Below are 13650 nucleotides of genomic sequence, written 5' to 3' on the forward strand. Positions count from 1 at the left end.
CTTTCTCTTTTAAACACTTTTTTGTATTTACATTTCAAGATATAAATAATGAAATTCTTTAAGTTACATGTTTTAACTTTGCTTCACAATTATTCTACATCTGCAAGCTTTCCTATATCAAACCAACCTCTTTCTTCCCCCGTGAATGCGGAAGTCTGGCCTCTAATCAGTAATAATTACACTAAGCCTCTGTGATGAAAGGTTGACTGTTCAAGTATTATCTCATACTGAAATTTTTGCCCCAATTTCAAAATTGGAGCAGAAAACCAAGCCACTTAGAAATGCTAACAAAAGAAATTAATCTGGGAACTCAATAAGCCAAATAATTTATTATTAAATTCTATCAGTATCTTTCTTTGGTAAGAACTATGCAAGAGGATGTCCCACCCATCCCACCCCCAAAAAAATAAAACCATATAATATGTGACATCACAGTGTATACTCTGTGAAGGAGAAAGCCTCAAAAAAATTAAGGAATTTTGTTAAGATTGTTTATAGCAGTAGTGCTTCCATGCATTTAAGTATGCAAATGATGGAAGTTTAATATAAGATTGCAATGACAGGAATTAACAATGTAAAAGAAAAAAAAGAGGAAAAAAAAAAAATCAGGATAGCAACTATTAAGTTGATGAACAAGTTGTTGTATGCTTTACTGTACTTGTGGCACATGTGGAAAAGCCTGTAAATTACATAAAATTCCAAGATTTGGATAATTTTGTCACCCAAACCTTAACTCTAAAATATGTAGGAAGCATTAAACTAAGCTATCAGCTGCCAGACAAAAATAAAAAAGTGGTCCAAATATTTGGATTTATTTTGTTTTTGTTGCCCTGTGTTGAGATGCAGGATGTGACTGAAGGGAGAAAACCCAATAGCTCACACAAAACATATTAAAGTGGCAATATAAACTAGCTGACACAAGCTTCACTGTACATTTAAATTGATACAATTGTCTGGTGCTTCCATGGCCAGTAAATGTTGAGTGCCATAGGTTTCTTTAGCGTTAAAATGTTGCAACAAAGACTAATCAGGTCATAATCCTTTAAAGTGCTTTCATATCCAGTTTCTAATGTTTTTGTTTGTTTGTTTGTTCCTTGTTCTTATACCGAGTTGTCACGTGATATTGACTTCGAGAACATGGTCGTCCTTGCTGGGAATGACAAGTATTTGCATACCCGTGCTGCAGTTGAAGACCTGACCAGATGAAAAGGATTGCAGACGGGGCATTGGCAAACCTTTGTGTTCCCCACTAGCTGCAGAATGCAAGCTACCTCTGCTCCTTATGCTGCTGCTGTCAGCTTGATCATCCACATTCTTGTCCACAGACAGGTTATCATTTTCAATCCAGCTATCTGTTCAAAACAAAAACCCACAATTTCATTTCTATGAAGTGATCAAGTAACTCAAAATTATTTCAGAACTCAGACACACAGTCAACTTACCATATGTTAACAGTTACTGAACATCCCTGCTGAGGTAACAGTCTGCTCAAGTTTGGCAAGCAGCAGATTCGGCAGTGTGAATTAGATTGGTTTATGTGAAAAATTTGAGTAGTGTTACCTCACATTTGTCATAAACTAGAAGATTGCACACTGGCAGTTCCTGGAGTGCTGCTGACAAATGGTAAGTTGTTTGCAGGAGTGAATTCTCACTAGAGCTCTGGAGCTACTCAACAGTACAAATAAAAACCTCAAGGTCTCCAGTAGTTTAAGCCTTGACGTGGTTTATATGCCACAGGTTCTCAGTACTTCTATTTCCAGTTGGTCATTACAAAAACTGTGTTTTCAAAACTAACAGAGATGTGAGTATGCAGTTAAGGGACAATCTTCTAATCCTGAGGTTTCATTATCAAATCAATGTTCACTTGATTAAAAATTAAGTGATAACTAATTTGCAGCAGAACCTTTAAAGGAAGTAAGAAAAGAAGTAAAAAAAGAATGTGTTTATTATTTCCCCTCACATGTTAAGACTGCAACCTGAAATCAAACCTCCTGTTAAAGCAGCACCTTAAATGTTTCAAATTAGGACTGTAAAAGAAGATCAGTACAAAAAAACATCTAAGGGTACTTGGTCAGTACACTTCCTTGCCTTGCTTTTCTCTTTACTCAAGAACAGAAGGAAGAAGCAGAACCATTTCTCTAAGAAGCCATGTATTCAAGATAGCTTTACCAGCATCAAGTTGCATGGAGTGAGCAGAATGATGAGGGAGGTATTTAAATAATCTGACATCAGGAAAAGGTAGATATCCAGCAAACAGTGGCATCACTTCCATGTGGACTTTGTGAGTTGCTTGAGCTGCTACAGGCATAGATATCACTCCAGAACTTTTTCCGCAGACTGCCCAGTTACTGCTGTTGTCAACAACTGCAAGAACAAAGAGAAGACACTACAAAAATCTTACTTGGAAAAAAAGAACCTCCAGTATAGAACACTTTGAGATCAGTATTTTTGCAGTATCTAAAAACTCACAGGATTTTCTGTGTGAAGTTGGCTGGGGCCCTGGGCAATCTGATGTAGCGGGTTGCACTAGTGGGGTGAAACTGGATGGCTTTAAAGTCCCTTCCAAGCCAAGTCACTCTGTGATTCTATAAGAGCTGTGCAAAGAAAACAGCCCTACACCAAAGGGACCATTGCCTCAAACAATCATTCAAGCAGCCTGAGTAGCACTTACACTTGAAGACAAGTTAATGAATAAAGAAAATACTCATAAAATATTCTCACTGTCCCGTATTTTGCTGGGATAGAGTTAATTTTCTTCATAGTTACAGCTCATATAACGAGCTATATGAGCTGTAACTAATATAGCTCATATTTCTGGGTTTGCTATGCATTGGTAACACACTGATGTTTTAGTGTTGCAGAGCAGTGCTTGCACAGAACCAAGGGCTTTTCTGCCTCTCATGCTGTCCTGTCACCAAAGAGGCCAGGAGCACACAAGAAGCTAAGAGGGGACACAGCCAGAGCAGCTGGCCCAAACTGAACAAAGCGATGTTCCACACCACATGGTGTTTTGCTCAGCAATAAAAGCCAGGGGAAAGGGGAGGTGGGGAACATCTGGAGTAACGTCGCTTATATTCCCAAGTAACCATTATACATGATAAAAACCTGATTTCCTGGAAGCAGATGAACTTCTGTGTGCAGATAGCAAGCAATGAACCAATTCCTTATCTATCTTTGCTTGTACACGCACCTTCTACTTTAGTTGGTCTACTTTAGCTGTTCAACTGTCTTTATCTTGACCCATGAGTTTTCTCATTTTATCTTTTTGATTCTCTCCCTGAGCCATCTGAGGAGAAGTCAAAGACCAGCTCTGTGGTACACAGCTGTGTGCCAGGGTTAAATCACAATTCTCACCCTTAATGAAATGAAAACTGCTTCACTGGGAAGTCATAATCACAATACAAGAATGTATTTCACAGAAAGTCTGACAGGTGACATTACTGAGACTAAACTATTGGAAAACTGTGTCAGTATGAGTAAGAAAAAATATTCTTACCTTCATACATAAGTTTTGTTGTGCAATACCCATCTGATTCTGTCAATGCTTCATCCCTGTCAACCTCTGAGAGGTCAACAAGACGAGTGATGGACACCTCTAAGGAGCATAGTGAGCCTGTTTTACAGTACTCCGTCCCCAGTGGTGGAAAAATTTCAGTTTTCACATGGTACAATGTCTGTAAGGAAGAAAAAGAGTACTGTTATCAAGAAATAAAAAAGTGGGGTGCATAAGTTTTTATTGCTAAAATTAAACCAAATTTTATTTAAATTATTTTTGATACCAGCAGAGAGCACACAATTCTTCCCTCCACTTCCAAGCTTTTAACTGTTCAGCCTTTCAGCACTTTTAAATGGATATCTACCTTACTATAACTGAAAAAACTTTTATTAGCTTCCTGACTCCTCTCTTCCCAGACATTCCACAAAAATTCCGAGCTTACTTATCATTCATACCATCATGGTCCCCTGAATAAAGGTGTTCATATTATCAAAGAAGAAATTTAATTACTACAAAATTAAACTTTCTACTCCCCCCAAAGAAAAAGGATTAAAATATCAGTGCTGGAAACATTTAGCTCCCTTTAAAAAAGTATATCCATAAGGATGCTGATAAAAGTGCCAAAAATACTAGTTACATGCCAGTAGGCAAAAAGATACCTTGTTGTTCAGCGCCGTTTTGTAATGAGCAGGCAAAAAACACAGCAACACTGAAAATGGGCAAAAGGATTTAACCCAATGAAATATTTCTCATGCTGCTACTTTTATCCAAGCATCAAAAAGGCCAACATGACTGAATTTAGAGATGAGTTTTTGTAATGTTGATAAAGCTCTTTTAACGGGAAGTCATACCTAGCCTAAGCTTCCTAGCAGATCAAAGAAGTTTGTCCATAAGAGGGAAAGAAGAAACACTTAAGATAATGGCCTAGCAAATCCTAAATATTTCATTAGAGGAGCTCATCAATACAAAAGCACTACAAAAACAACTCAAATGCTTACAATAGCAAAGATCTTTGGAAATGGCAGTTTGTTTTGGAGAGGGCTGCCTGAAGTCTCCAGGAAAAAAGCAGCTCAGTAAGTAATCTACAGACATTCTCCACGTCACCACCCCAAAGAGGCAGAAAAACAGAGCAAAACCAAAACAGGAAACAAAAATCGAGTTCAAGGAAACTCACACAAGTGTTCGTCTCCTCCTATCCTATACCAGGGGTAAGCATATAATTTACCTCTTTTTCAGTTCTACAATTCAACATAGAATGCACAGCTTTCCAATGATCTTCAATTTCATTATTCAAAGAGAATTTTCTAAAATATTTTTCTTGACTTCCCCTTTGGGTGGTGTAAATTAAGAAATCATATTCAGTTAACACATACTGTACTTGAGAATACTTACAAAAAAATTTTCCACTTGGAACTCATAAGTGAACGGCTTCAAGGTAAGAGACTGTTTTTCAGAGGTAGCTGGACAAAAGCTGACTGAAAACAGGCACTGCAAGGAGAGAGGAAGCTCTTTTGTCCACTTCAATTCCCACACAAAGAATATTGATTGCTTACTATATATGACCTGAAAGAGAAATTGTTTATAGCATTAGTTTTCCTTCCTCTGATGGAGAAATGGAAATACACATCCTGCTACATATATTCATACATTCTGGTATCAATATAGCTTAAAAAAACAAGGTTAGCAGCGAATGGACAAGCTAATCATCTCCACATCTTTTAGAATTTTATCCTACATCAGCAGTGCCTTCTAAAGCATCTTTAAGAATGAAAGTTACTCAGAAGATCACAAAGATGTAACAACACCAATTATCAGCCTTCCTACAAAAGTTACGTACAGAAGTGCTAATGGTATTACTAGCAGGAAGTTCCATCTAACTTTCCTGTCAACAGGCTCACAAAACATCAGGACAGTCTTTTTACCTGATGAGATTCAGAGTTCAGAGGTACCAGCTGCAAATCTGTACAGTCAGCAGTATTTTTTAGGTTATTGTCTGAAAGCTGAAAGCAGAGTTCTGACAAATTCTGTATGCAGACTTGCACATACTTCCTGAAAAACATGAAGTTTGTTGAATTTTCTAGCAAATTGCCATTTTTACATTTACAGAATACAAAGTCCATAAATTTGCTGTAAAGTGAACAGCTCGTGCAAAAAATATAAAAGCAGGTGTATTTCTTTCAATCTTTTCTCAATATTTAATAATCTGTAGAAACAGAGATGTAAAACACACTCTTTCATGCAAAACAGAAAGAAATAACTATATAGAAATAGATCAGTTTGGTTTATTTTATATATTTTACATGGGTTTGTTTAGCTTGGAAAAGAGAAGGCTCTTGGGAGACCTCATTGTGGCCTTCCAATACTTGAAGGGAACATATAAATGGGAGGGGGTACGACTGTTTATGTGGATGGATAGTGATAGGACAAGGGGGAATGGTTTTAAACTGAGACAGGGGAGATTTAGGTTAGATATTAGGAGGAATTTCTTCACACACAGGGTGGTGACACACTGGAACAGGTTGCCCAAGGAGGCTGTGGATGCCCCAGTTCTGGAGGCATTCAAGGCCAGGCTGGATGTGGCTCTGGGCAGCCTGGTCTGGTGGTTGGCAACCCTGCACATAGCAGGGGGCTTGAAACTCAATGATCATTACTGGTCCTTTTCAACCCAGGCCATTCTATTATTCTATGACCTGGTGATTGTGTTTCCAGAAAGGTTGAAAACATGCTTATTTTATTGTTAAGAAAGTACACTACAGGAAACATGCAAACCTTCAGCAGGAAACTGTAGGACAGCAGAAATCCAATTCAAAACACAATAATAATAAAAAAAGTCAGCTATAAACAATACTTATGAAACTCCAGATCCCTATTTTCCTAGAAGAAAGAAATAAAAAATGCTTAATTTCTTTACCGTTTGCCAGCTGACAATAAGGAATGCTTGGCATTAAAAGGTATGCAGAATGTTAATGCAATAATAGTGGAATAAATCGACCAAGGACAATCAATGGTTACCTAAAAGAGAAAGAGACCAAAGTTGTTGCTCACAACAGGCTTTGATTTGATTTACTTTTCTTGTAATTTCCAAACAAACCTTTGCTCAGTGTCTATGTCTAATGAATCCAGATAAAAAAGAAAACAAAATAGTATGTCAGAGTTAATCTGAAAAATATCAGCCTTTTGCTTTTTTCTGAGTGAGGTATGAAATACTGAAGAAGCTTTTCCCACGGAAACTCCTACACTCACTTCTGAACACCAGAAATAAAGGAAGGTGGACAGAAGAAAAGAAAAAAAGAAAGATAGTGTCACTATCAACAGCATCTTAACATCATAACCTGATAAAAGGTCAATATTAAATACATTGCTGTAAAAACTGTTATTGAAATACCTTCGTAATATTTTCTTAAATACAAGCTTAAAATATATTGTCTATTTTAACCTTAAGCAGCACACTTAACTATTACATTTCTCTTGCACATACATTTAACATTATTTTTTGGTATGTGTGGGGAGAGAAGACGAATTGATATAAATAAATTAAAATAATTTATCACATCCCATTTTAGCAGTGCTAATCTATACCTATTCCTTTTAACCATAATATTCACATAGAAGGATACACACTTTGCAAGTAGAAGAAATACTTTTCCCATTAATCAAAAAGGTGGATTTAAAGACCACCATGCTACCTTCACAAAGACAGAAGCTGAGCATCAGAACATGAATATTCAAGTATGAGCAAGAGGAACATGTGACAACATAGAAGACAGTGTAGATTTCTGCTTATGTATTCTCTAGATTGATACTGCATATTGAGATTTTTGTATTTACATCTTTAAGGGAAAGTTAGCTCAACGCTAACGCTAAGCAGTTTTTCCCACCATTACCCTCACTTAATATTTTGTGAAGTCCATGTTCCCATGACCAAACAGATTTCATAATAAAAATATTAAATGTCATCTTACTTTTTGATCAACAGTAGCCATACAGTTGTCCAGTTTTTGTTTTTCTTTGTTTTTTCTCTGAACTTCTTTATCTGTAGTATTTTCTCCCTCCTCTGCAGATTCTGTGGCTGATGGTAAATACATGACTTCTAGTTCAAATTCAATCACATGATACGCAGGAGCCACTGGCAAATTGATGCTTGTAATCTTTTCAGAAGACTGAATTCTTAGTGATGATTCTGAGATCTTTTCTGTGTTTTTTGCAGAAAAGGGAAGTTATTTGAAAACACTTATCCCTCATAGCTTATTTCTGTAATTAAGTACAGAAATGAGGCTATAGACCTGTCATAGAAAACATATGGTAACATAACCTAGCAAGACCTTCATATTTTCAGAAACAAATAAGAGAAACTATGTCCCGTACCTCCCTAGTAACCTTCTGATATTAACTACAGTCCACACATCTTAAATACCACTGCTGTATACAACTTCTCAATACTGATGCTCCATCCTTCTCCAACTGTAGGAAATAACCACATTTATTGCAGCAGTTTCTTCCATCATTCAAGGAAAAACCAAGAGGACAACTTGGTAAAAGACTTCAAATTAGCTGAAGAGTTAAATTCGCACACTGAATTTCTCACTATATCCTTCACCTCCTTATTCTCATAACTTATTTTTATTTCAAAGAAACTTAACAGTTTTTCAGTTTACTGAAAATGCAGAAATAAATTTTCTTGTTCAGAGGCTGGATAGCAGCCCTGCAGAAAGGGTGTTCTAGTTGACAGCGAGTTGAACCTGAGCCAGCAGCGTGCCATGGCAGCACAAAGGGCCAGCTGTACCCAGGGAGGCACCAGGCCCAGCACTGCTGCCGGATGAGGGGAGGGGCTGTCCTCTCTGCTCTATGCGATGTGGCCTCACCTCCAGCACTGGGTGCGGGTTTGGGTGCTGCGATGTAAGGACATAAAGCTGTTAGAGGGTCTGAAGAAAAGTAACAAAGATGGGGAGGGATCTAGAAGAGAAGATGTAGGAAGAGCAGCTGAGGTCCCTCGCCGTGCTCAGCAGAGCAGAGGAGCTGAGGGGAGGCCTGATGGCAGCTGATGGGAGCGGAGGGGCAGCGCTGAGCTCTGCTCTGTGTGACAGCAACAGGGCCCAAGGGAACGGCCTGGAGCTGCGTCAGGGGAGGGCAGCTGGGGGTCAGGGAAAGGGGCTGCACCACAGGGCGCTGGGCGTGGAACGGGATGCACCACAGGGCGGTGGGCACAGCCACCAGTGCTGGAGTTCAGGAAGCATCAGGATACTGCTCTCTGACACAGGGTTTGGATTTTGGGTGGCCCTGTACGGAGCCAGGACAGTTAGCACCGATGATTCTTGTGGGCCCACTCACAGCTCCAGATATTCTGTGATTCCTTACAGAACTTTAATCGTAGAGTACATACCTGTATAGTTTATTTCAATCTCAGTTATATTATGTCCATTAAGACTGTTCTCATTTATGTAAAACTTGAGAGTGTATTCAAGCAGCTGAAGATACACTAAAGCACCCATACTCAGGAAAGGAAAATAAACCCTTTGACTTCATGTATTTAAATGCAACACTGGCTAAAGAGCACTAAGTAAAAATGCACTCAGACTACTTGACAACAAAACTGTATTGCCTAGTTATGATACACTCTGCATAGTAATAAAAACTCACCACCATACGTTTGGAAATCATGAAGGCAGCAGCTGTTTCTCCGTATCTACGGTATTTCATCCATACATGTAAAAGCCACCCAGTTATATTTACTGAAAAGTACATAGTACTACTCTGAAGGTGGAAGTTTAAGACCCTTCTACACTGAAGTACTCAGTTACAGTTCCTTAGAATTGTTCTCAGTAACAACTACTGAAAAAGTGTAATTGTCTTAACAAATTTTACTTCAGGATTACTGAATTTTCAGCTGTCTAAAGATTATTTTGATTGCTTACCTCTGGTATTGGAATAGATCACTGCCTTGCTCTCTGGATTGTACAGAATAGGCATGGCATCAGCATTACTGAGCTGCAAAGTATCTCCACTCTTCATGCTGTAATGACCTGTAGTCACTGTGAATTTCACCTTCTGTGGAATGCCAGCCAAAAGGCTATCTGAAGAAGAAAGCAGAAATTGTCAACTGATTCCAGTACTTATTAGTATGTGGCTACAGTGCACTGCTAAAGTTTGCTACCAATTCCTCCAAGCACTTTGTTACAAATTTTAGGGCAACTTAAAAGTTTGGGCTTTTGGTATTAAATCCTTTACCATGGGTTTGATCACTCAAGTTCAAATAACCTGATGTATCTGACCTAGGTCTAGATTAGCTGACTTATATAATGTGCAGCTCTGGCAGCGCAGAATTCGGTGAAAGATAAAAGCCTGATGAATTTACTAAGCTTTTTACTGAATTCTCCATGTTGTAAACTGCTTTATATTTCTGCACCTGTGGTGCCAGTCATACCCACATGGTGTATTTACATAAACAAGACAAGAAGAAAGCAAGTATGCACACAGACTCTCAAACACCTGAATCACATCCATCAATTTCCTCAGTTAGCTAATATGATAAATTCCCCTATCCTCAGTATGCCCGTCTTCCTTTACATTAGCAATCCCTCTAACTGGGATGATAGCACAAATGCTTATTAACTCATCTGCCCCAACCTGAAAACAAAATCACTATGAACTTCAGCATATTAAATACCATAAATCCTACAACAAGTAATTCTCAGCCATGCACGAAATCAATGCATGCATTAAGAATTTTAGTAACTTAATATTATTGCCTTCAACAGACAAGCTCAGTTTGTAGTATGCATTTCTTAAATATGAAAGAGACTGTGGCATGACTGAACTAACTGATCAGTCAATTAACAATTTAACCACTGAGTTTTCCTAATGCACATGGGAACTCAAATCACACCTAATATTTAAGTGATACTGCACATTCCAATTTGAGCTAAGCTCTGCAATTAGTTAGTGAGAAACAAGCCGTAATTGACACCATATTGGATCAATAATTTGAAAAAAAATCTAGCTCAAAACTAGAAAAGAAAAGACAACATCCCAAATAAAAATCCAAGGCAGAAAACACAATCTAGTTCCAAGGAGAGTATAACATAATTCATCAAATTCAGTGCGGCAGTTGCACCTACCAGTCGTCGGTTCCACTTTTAGCTGGGGCTCCTGAGAATAGACATCATACTGCACTATTGGATAAATATGAAGAAGGACAAACTGTATTTTTCCCACTGAAGTGCACAGTTGCCTGAGGGTGTACGTACCAGGTTCCTTGGCCTTTGAAGAAAACATTGGAATGGCATTTTCAATTTAGGAATTATTTCTAAAACAAACCTTCTGTTAAGGACAAGTATTTTCTCAGCTCAGACCTTTTGTATTTGTAAATCAAAACAAAACAAAAACAAATCAAAAGAGTTATTCAATAAGTGACAAGATTTTCACAAAAGGTGCATCTTTTCTCATGTTAAGATAATAAGCTCCACAGTGCATGCTATGCCAAGAAAGAATATAACACATACCACCAATCAGAATAACTAATATAGCAGCTACTCTCTCAAGACAAAAAAAATCCCCAAATAAATTGTCCCCCCTCCTTCCTCCCTCCTCAAGTGCACATAATTAAAATGTAACTTTATTATTATTTATTATAAGCAAACTACTTATTTAGCTAACATTCATAAAACCCTACAATGTTCATATCAGGCACAGCCCTCAGCTCAAGCTATTCAGTTCAAACACACTCAAACTCTTCCCTTGACCTGTATAATGAGATTCTAGATATTTTGCAATAACATTACAAAAAGCAAATCCAATGCACTATCATCTGTATTTATTCTTGATTCTACTTACACTTAGCCACTACTACTACAGATGTAAGAGGTATTCTTTTTCCGTGTGCCACTTTACCAAGAGGAATTCATAAAACATATTAATGCTGGGTAGAATTAAATCTAAGTAGTATTAAAAGTTATGCAGAAAAGCTGCACCATCAAGACATCTGTGACTCAGACATCAGTGTCTTCTCACTCAAATTTTCACTGCACTGTTGTTCATTACTGTAGCACTGAACTTTACTAAACATTTTCCTATGAAGGGCTGCAGAAGTGAGGAGGGAGACAGTACAATCCAAAGAACAGAATGATACTCTGAGGCCAGAACCACCTACTTCAGAAACTCCAAACAGATGGTGAAGTATCACTTTTGAAAAGGCTTGCCATTTTATTTACTAGAATTAAGCTGGGAGGGAAATGTCTTTCACCAGTTCATTAACAATTATAACTAACAAACTAACCACAAGACAGAAAAGTAAAAGGTCACAAAATGAATTAAGCACTTAAAAACCAAGAAACCACCACACTACCAAAAACACCTAGGACTGATATCCAAGATCCAGGTCCAAAGAAGGGCAACAAGGCTTGGTAAAATACCTTGAAGATCGAGTTCAACCCCGACTTAACTATACTACTCTACCAAACCTCTGCCTAAAATGTAAAGGCTGGGGGAATATGCCCTACGAGGAGAGACTGAAGGAAATGAGGCTTTTTAGTCTGGGGAAAAGGAGGCTGAAGGGAGGCCTTACCGCTCTCTTCAAATATCTGAAAGGTGCTTACAGCCAGAGCGGGATTGGTCTCTCCTCACTGGTGATGAGAGGAAACAGCCTCAAGCTGTGCCAGAGGAGGTTAAGGTTAGATATCAGGAAACGCTTCTTTACAGAAAGGGTTGTTAAGCACTGGAATAGGATCCCCAGGGAGGTGGTTGAGTCACCATCCCTGGATGTGTTTAAAAACCATTTGGATGTGGTGCTCAGGGACATGATTTGGCAGAGGTTTGTTAGAGTTAGGGTAGTATGGTTAGGTTGGGGTTGAACTCGATCTTCAAGATCTTTTCCAACCTGAGCAATTCTATGATTCTGTGATTCTATGATTTCTAGCTACTACACCATCTAGTACTAGTAGTGACATAATGCAAGCATAAGCGATGAAGACTACTATCCTTAAGTATCTCAGCAATTACTAGGAATTCCTAATTTGCTGGAGGAAACAAAGCAGGGAAAAAACTGATAGCTCCAAGTAGGAATCTGACTTACAATGCATATATAAATAAGGACTCGGAGGAGTTTTATATACAGTACTATATGGCAGAAGCAGGACTTCAGCCATTTCCTGAGGGTGGCATTTAGCTGCTGACCTCCTACTTCCACATGTGTTTACTCATGTACATTCAGCTTCCTTTAGCAGAGACTCCTTATGTTCTTTATGGTATTTCCCTTCTCATTCACTGCGTGATTAATAATGAGGGTAATTAAAAAGAGTAACCAAACAAACACAACATTTCCCTCTTTGAAGGGAAATTATGGTCTAGAACAATAAGAAGAAATTCCACAATGTGAACAGTGTAACCCATACTGTAACAGGAAGCAATTCAAATATCACTTGCCAGAACTATGTTCTTCCTCAGCCATTGCTTTTAGCTCTTTCCCACATATTAGTTCACTCAACTGTAAAAACATACCTGAGTACTGAATGTTATTTTATTGACCCCTGGTTCCAGTATCAAGTTGCGACATTTTAACATGTGAGCCCCATCTTCTAGAGTTAGCCCTGAGGGCTTATCCAGAGAACTGCTGCTCTCTTGCCTTCGTAGTAGCATGTGCACATTTTTGCAGATAATTCCTGCTGTGTTCAAAGAGTTATCTGAGGGACTCCGTTCATACATTTCGTACAGCTCCAGTGCAGGCAAGTTGTTTCTTGACCAAGGAAATCCTACAACCTCATTTGGGAAGCTGATAACACCATTGGAGATTTTGTGCTTAGTGAGCCACTCTGCTGTTTTTCTGTAATTATTCTTTTCAATGCTGAAGTGAACATGAATAGCGATCTGGTCCACTTGGATAGGAATGGGCATTTGGCTTATCAAAGTCAACTCAATAGACAACTTCCCACCTACATGGACAACAGCATTTGGAGGGTCAAAATGTAGAGTTTTCAACTGTGCAAAGGAGTGCATAGGCAATATAATTTTTTGACCTGTAAAGGTAAAAACAAAACAAAACAAAAAATCAGCAAGCTTTTGTTTTCCCCTCAAAAACTTAATCCCCAGAATTAAACAGATCAACAACTTCTCACAATCAATCCTTTTAAAACAAAACAGTACTTTTGTATTTTAGCTTTATC

General features: G+C 38.2%; 1 protein-coding gene across 2 annotated transcripts in view; it reads right to left on the reverse strand.

Annotated features, from left to right (window-relative positions):
* Positions 1–403: 403 nt before the first annotated feature.
* The window catches only part of TRAPPC10 (trafficking protein particle complex subunit 10), a 41475-nt gene continuing 28228 nt past the window's right edge, over positions 404–13650 (reverse strand). For both annotated transcript variants that reach the window (XM_042867846.1, XM_042867847.1), the window contains exons 14-23: positions 12989–13503; positions 10612–10753; positions 9409–9567; positions 7459–7688; positions 6408–6508; positions 5419–5545; positions 4889–5059; positions 3497–3674; positions 2170–2364; positions 404–1352 (exon numbers count right to left, since the gene is read on the reverse strand). In XM_042867846.1, the coding sequence (XP_042723780.1) occupies positions 1114–1352; positions 2170–2364; positions 3497–3674; positions 4889–5059; positions 5419–5545; positions 6408–6508; positions 7459–7688; positions 9409–9567; positions 10612–10753; positions 12989–13503 (2057 nt within the window). In that variant the 3' untranslated portion in view covers positions 404–1113. The remainder of the gene's footprint in view (positions 1353–2169; positions 2365–3496; positions 3675–4888; positions 5060–5418; positions 5546–6407; positions 6509–7458; positions 7689–9408; positions 9568–10611; positions 10754–12988; positions 13504–13650) is intronic.

Source organism: Lagopus leucura, unplaced genomic scaffold (genome assembly GCF_019238085.1).
Source record: "Lagopus leucura isolate 7727_CA_CO unplaced genomic scaffold, USGS_WTPT01 Super-Scaffold_100001, whole genome shotgun sequence".
NCBI classification, from domain to species: Eukaryota; Metazoa; Chordata; class Aves; order Galliformes; family Phasianidae; genus Lagopus; species Lagopus leucura.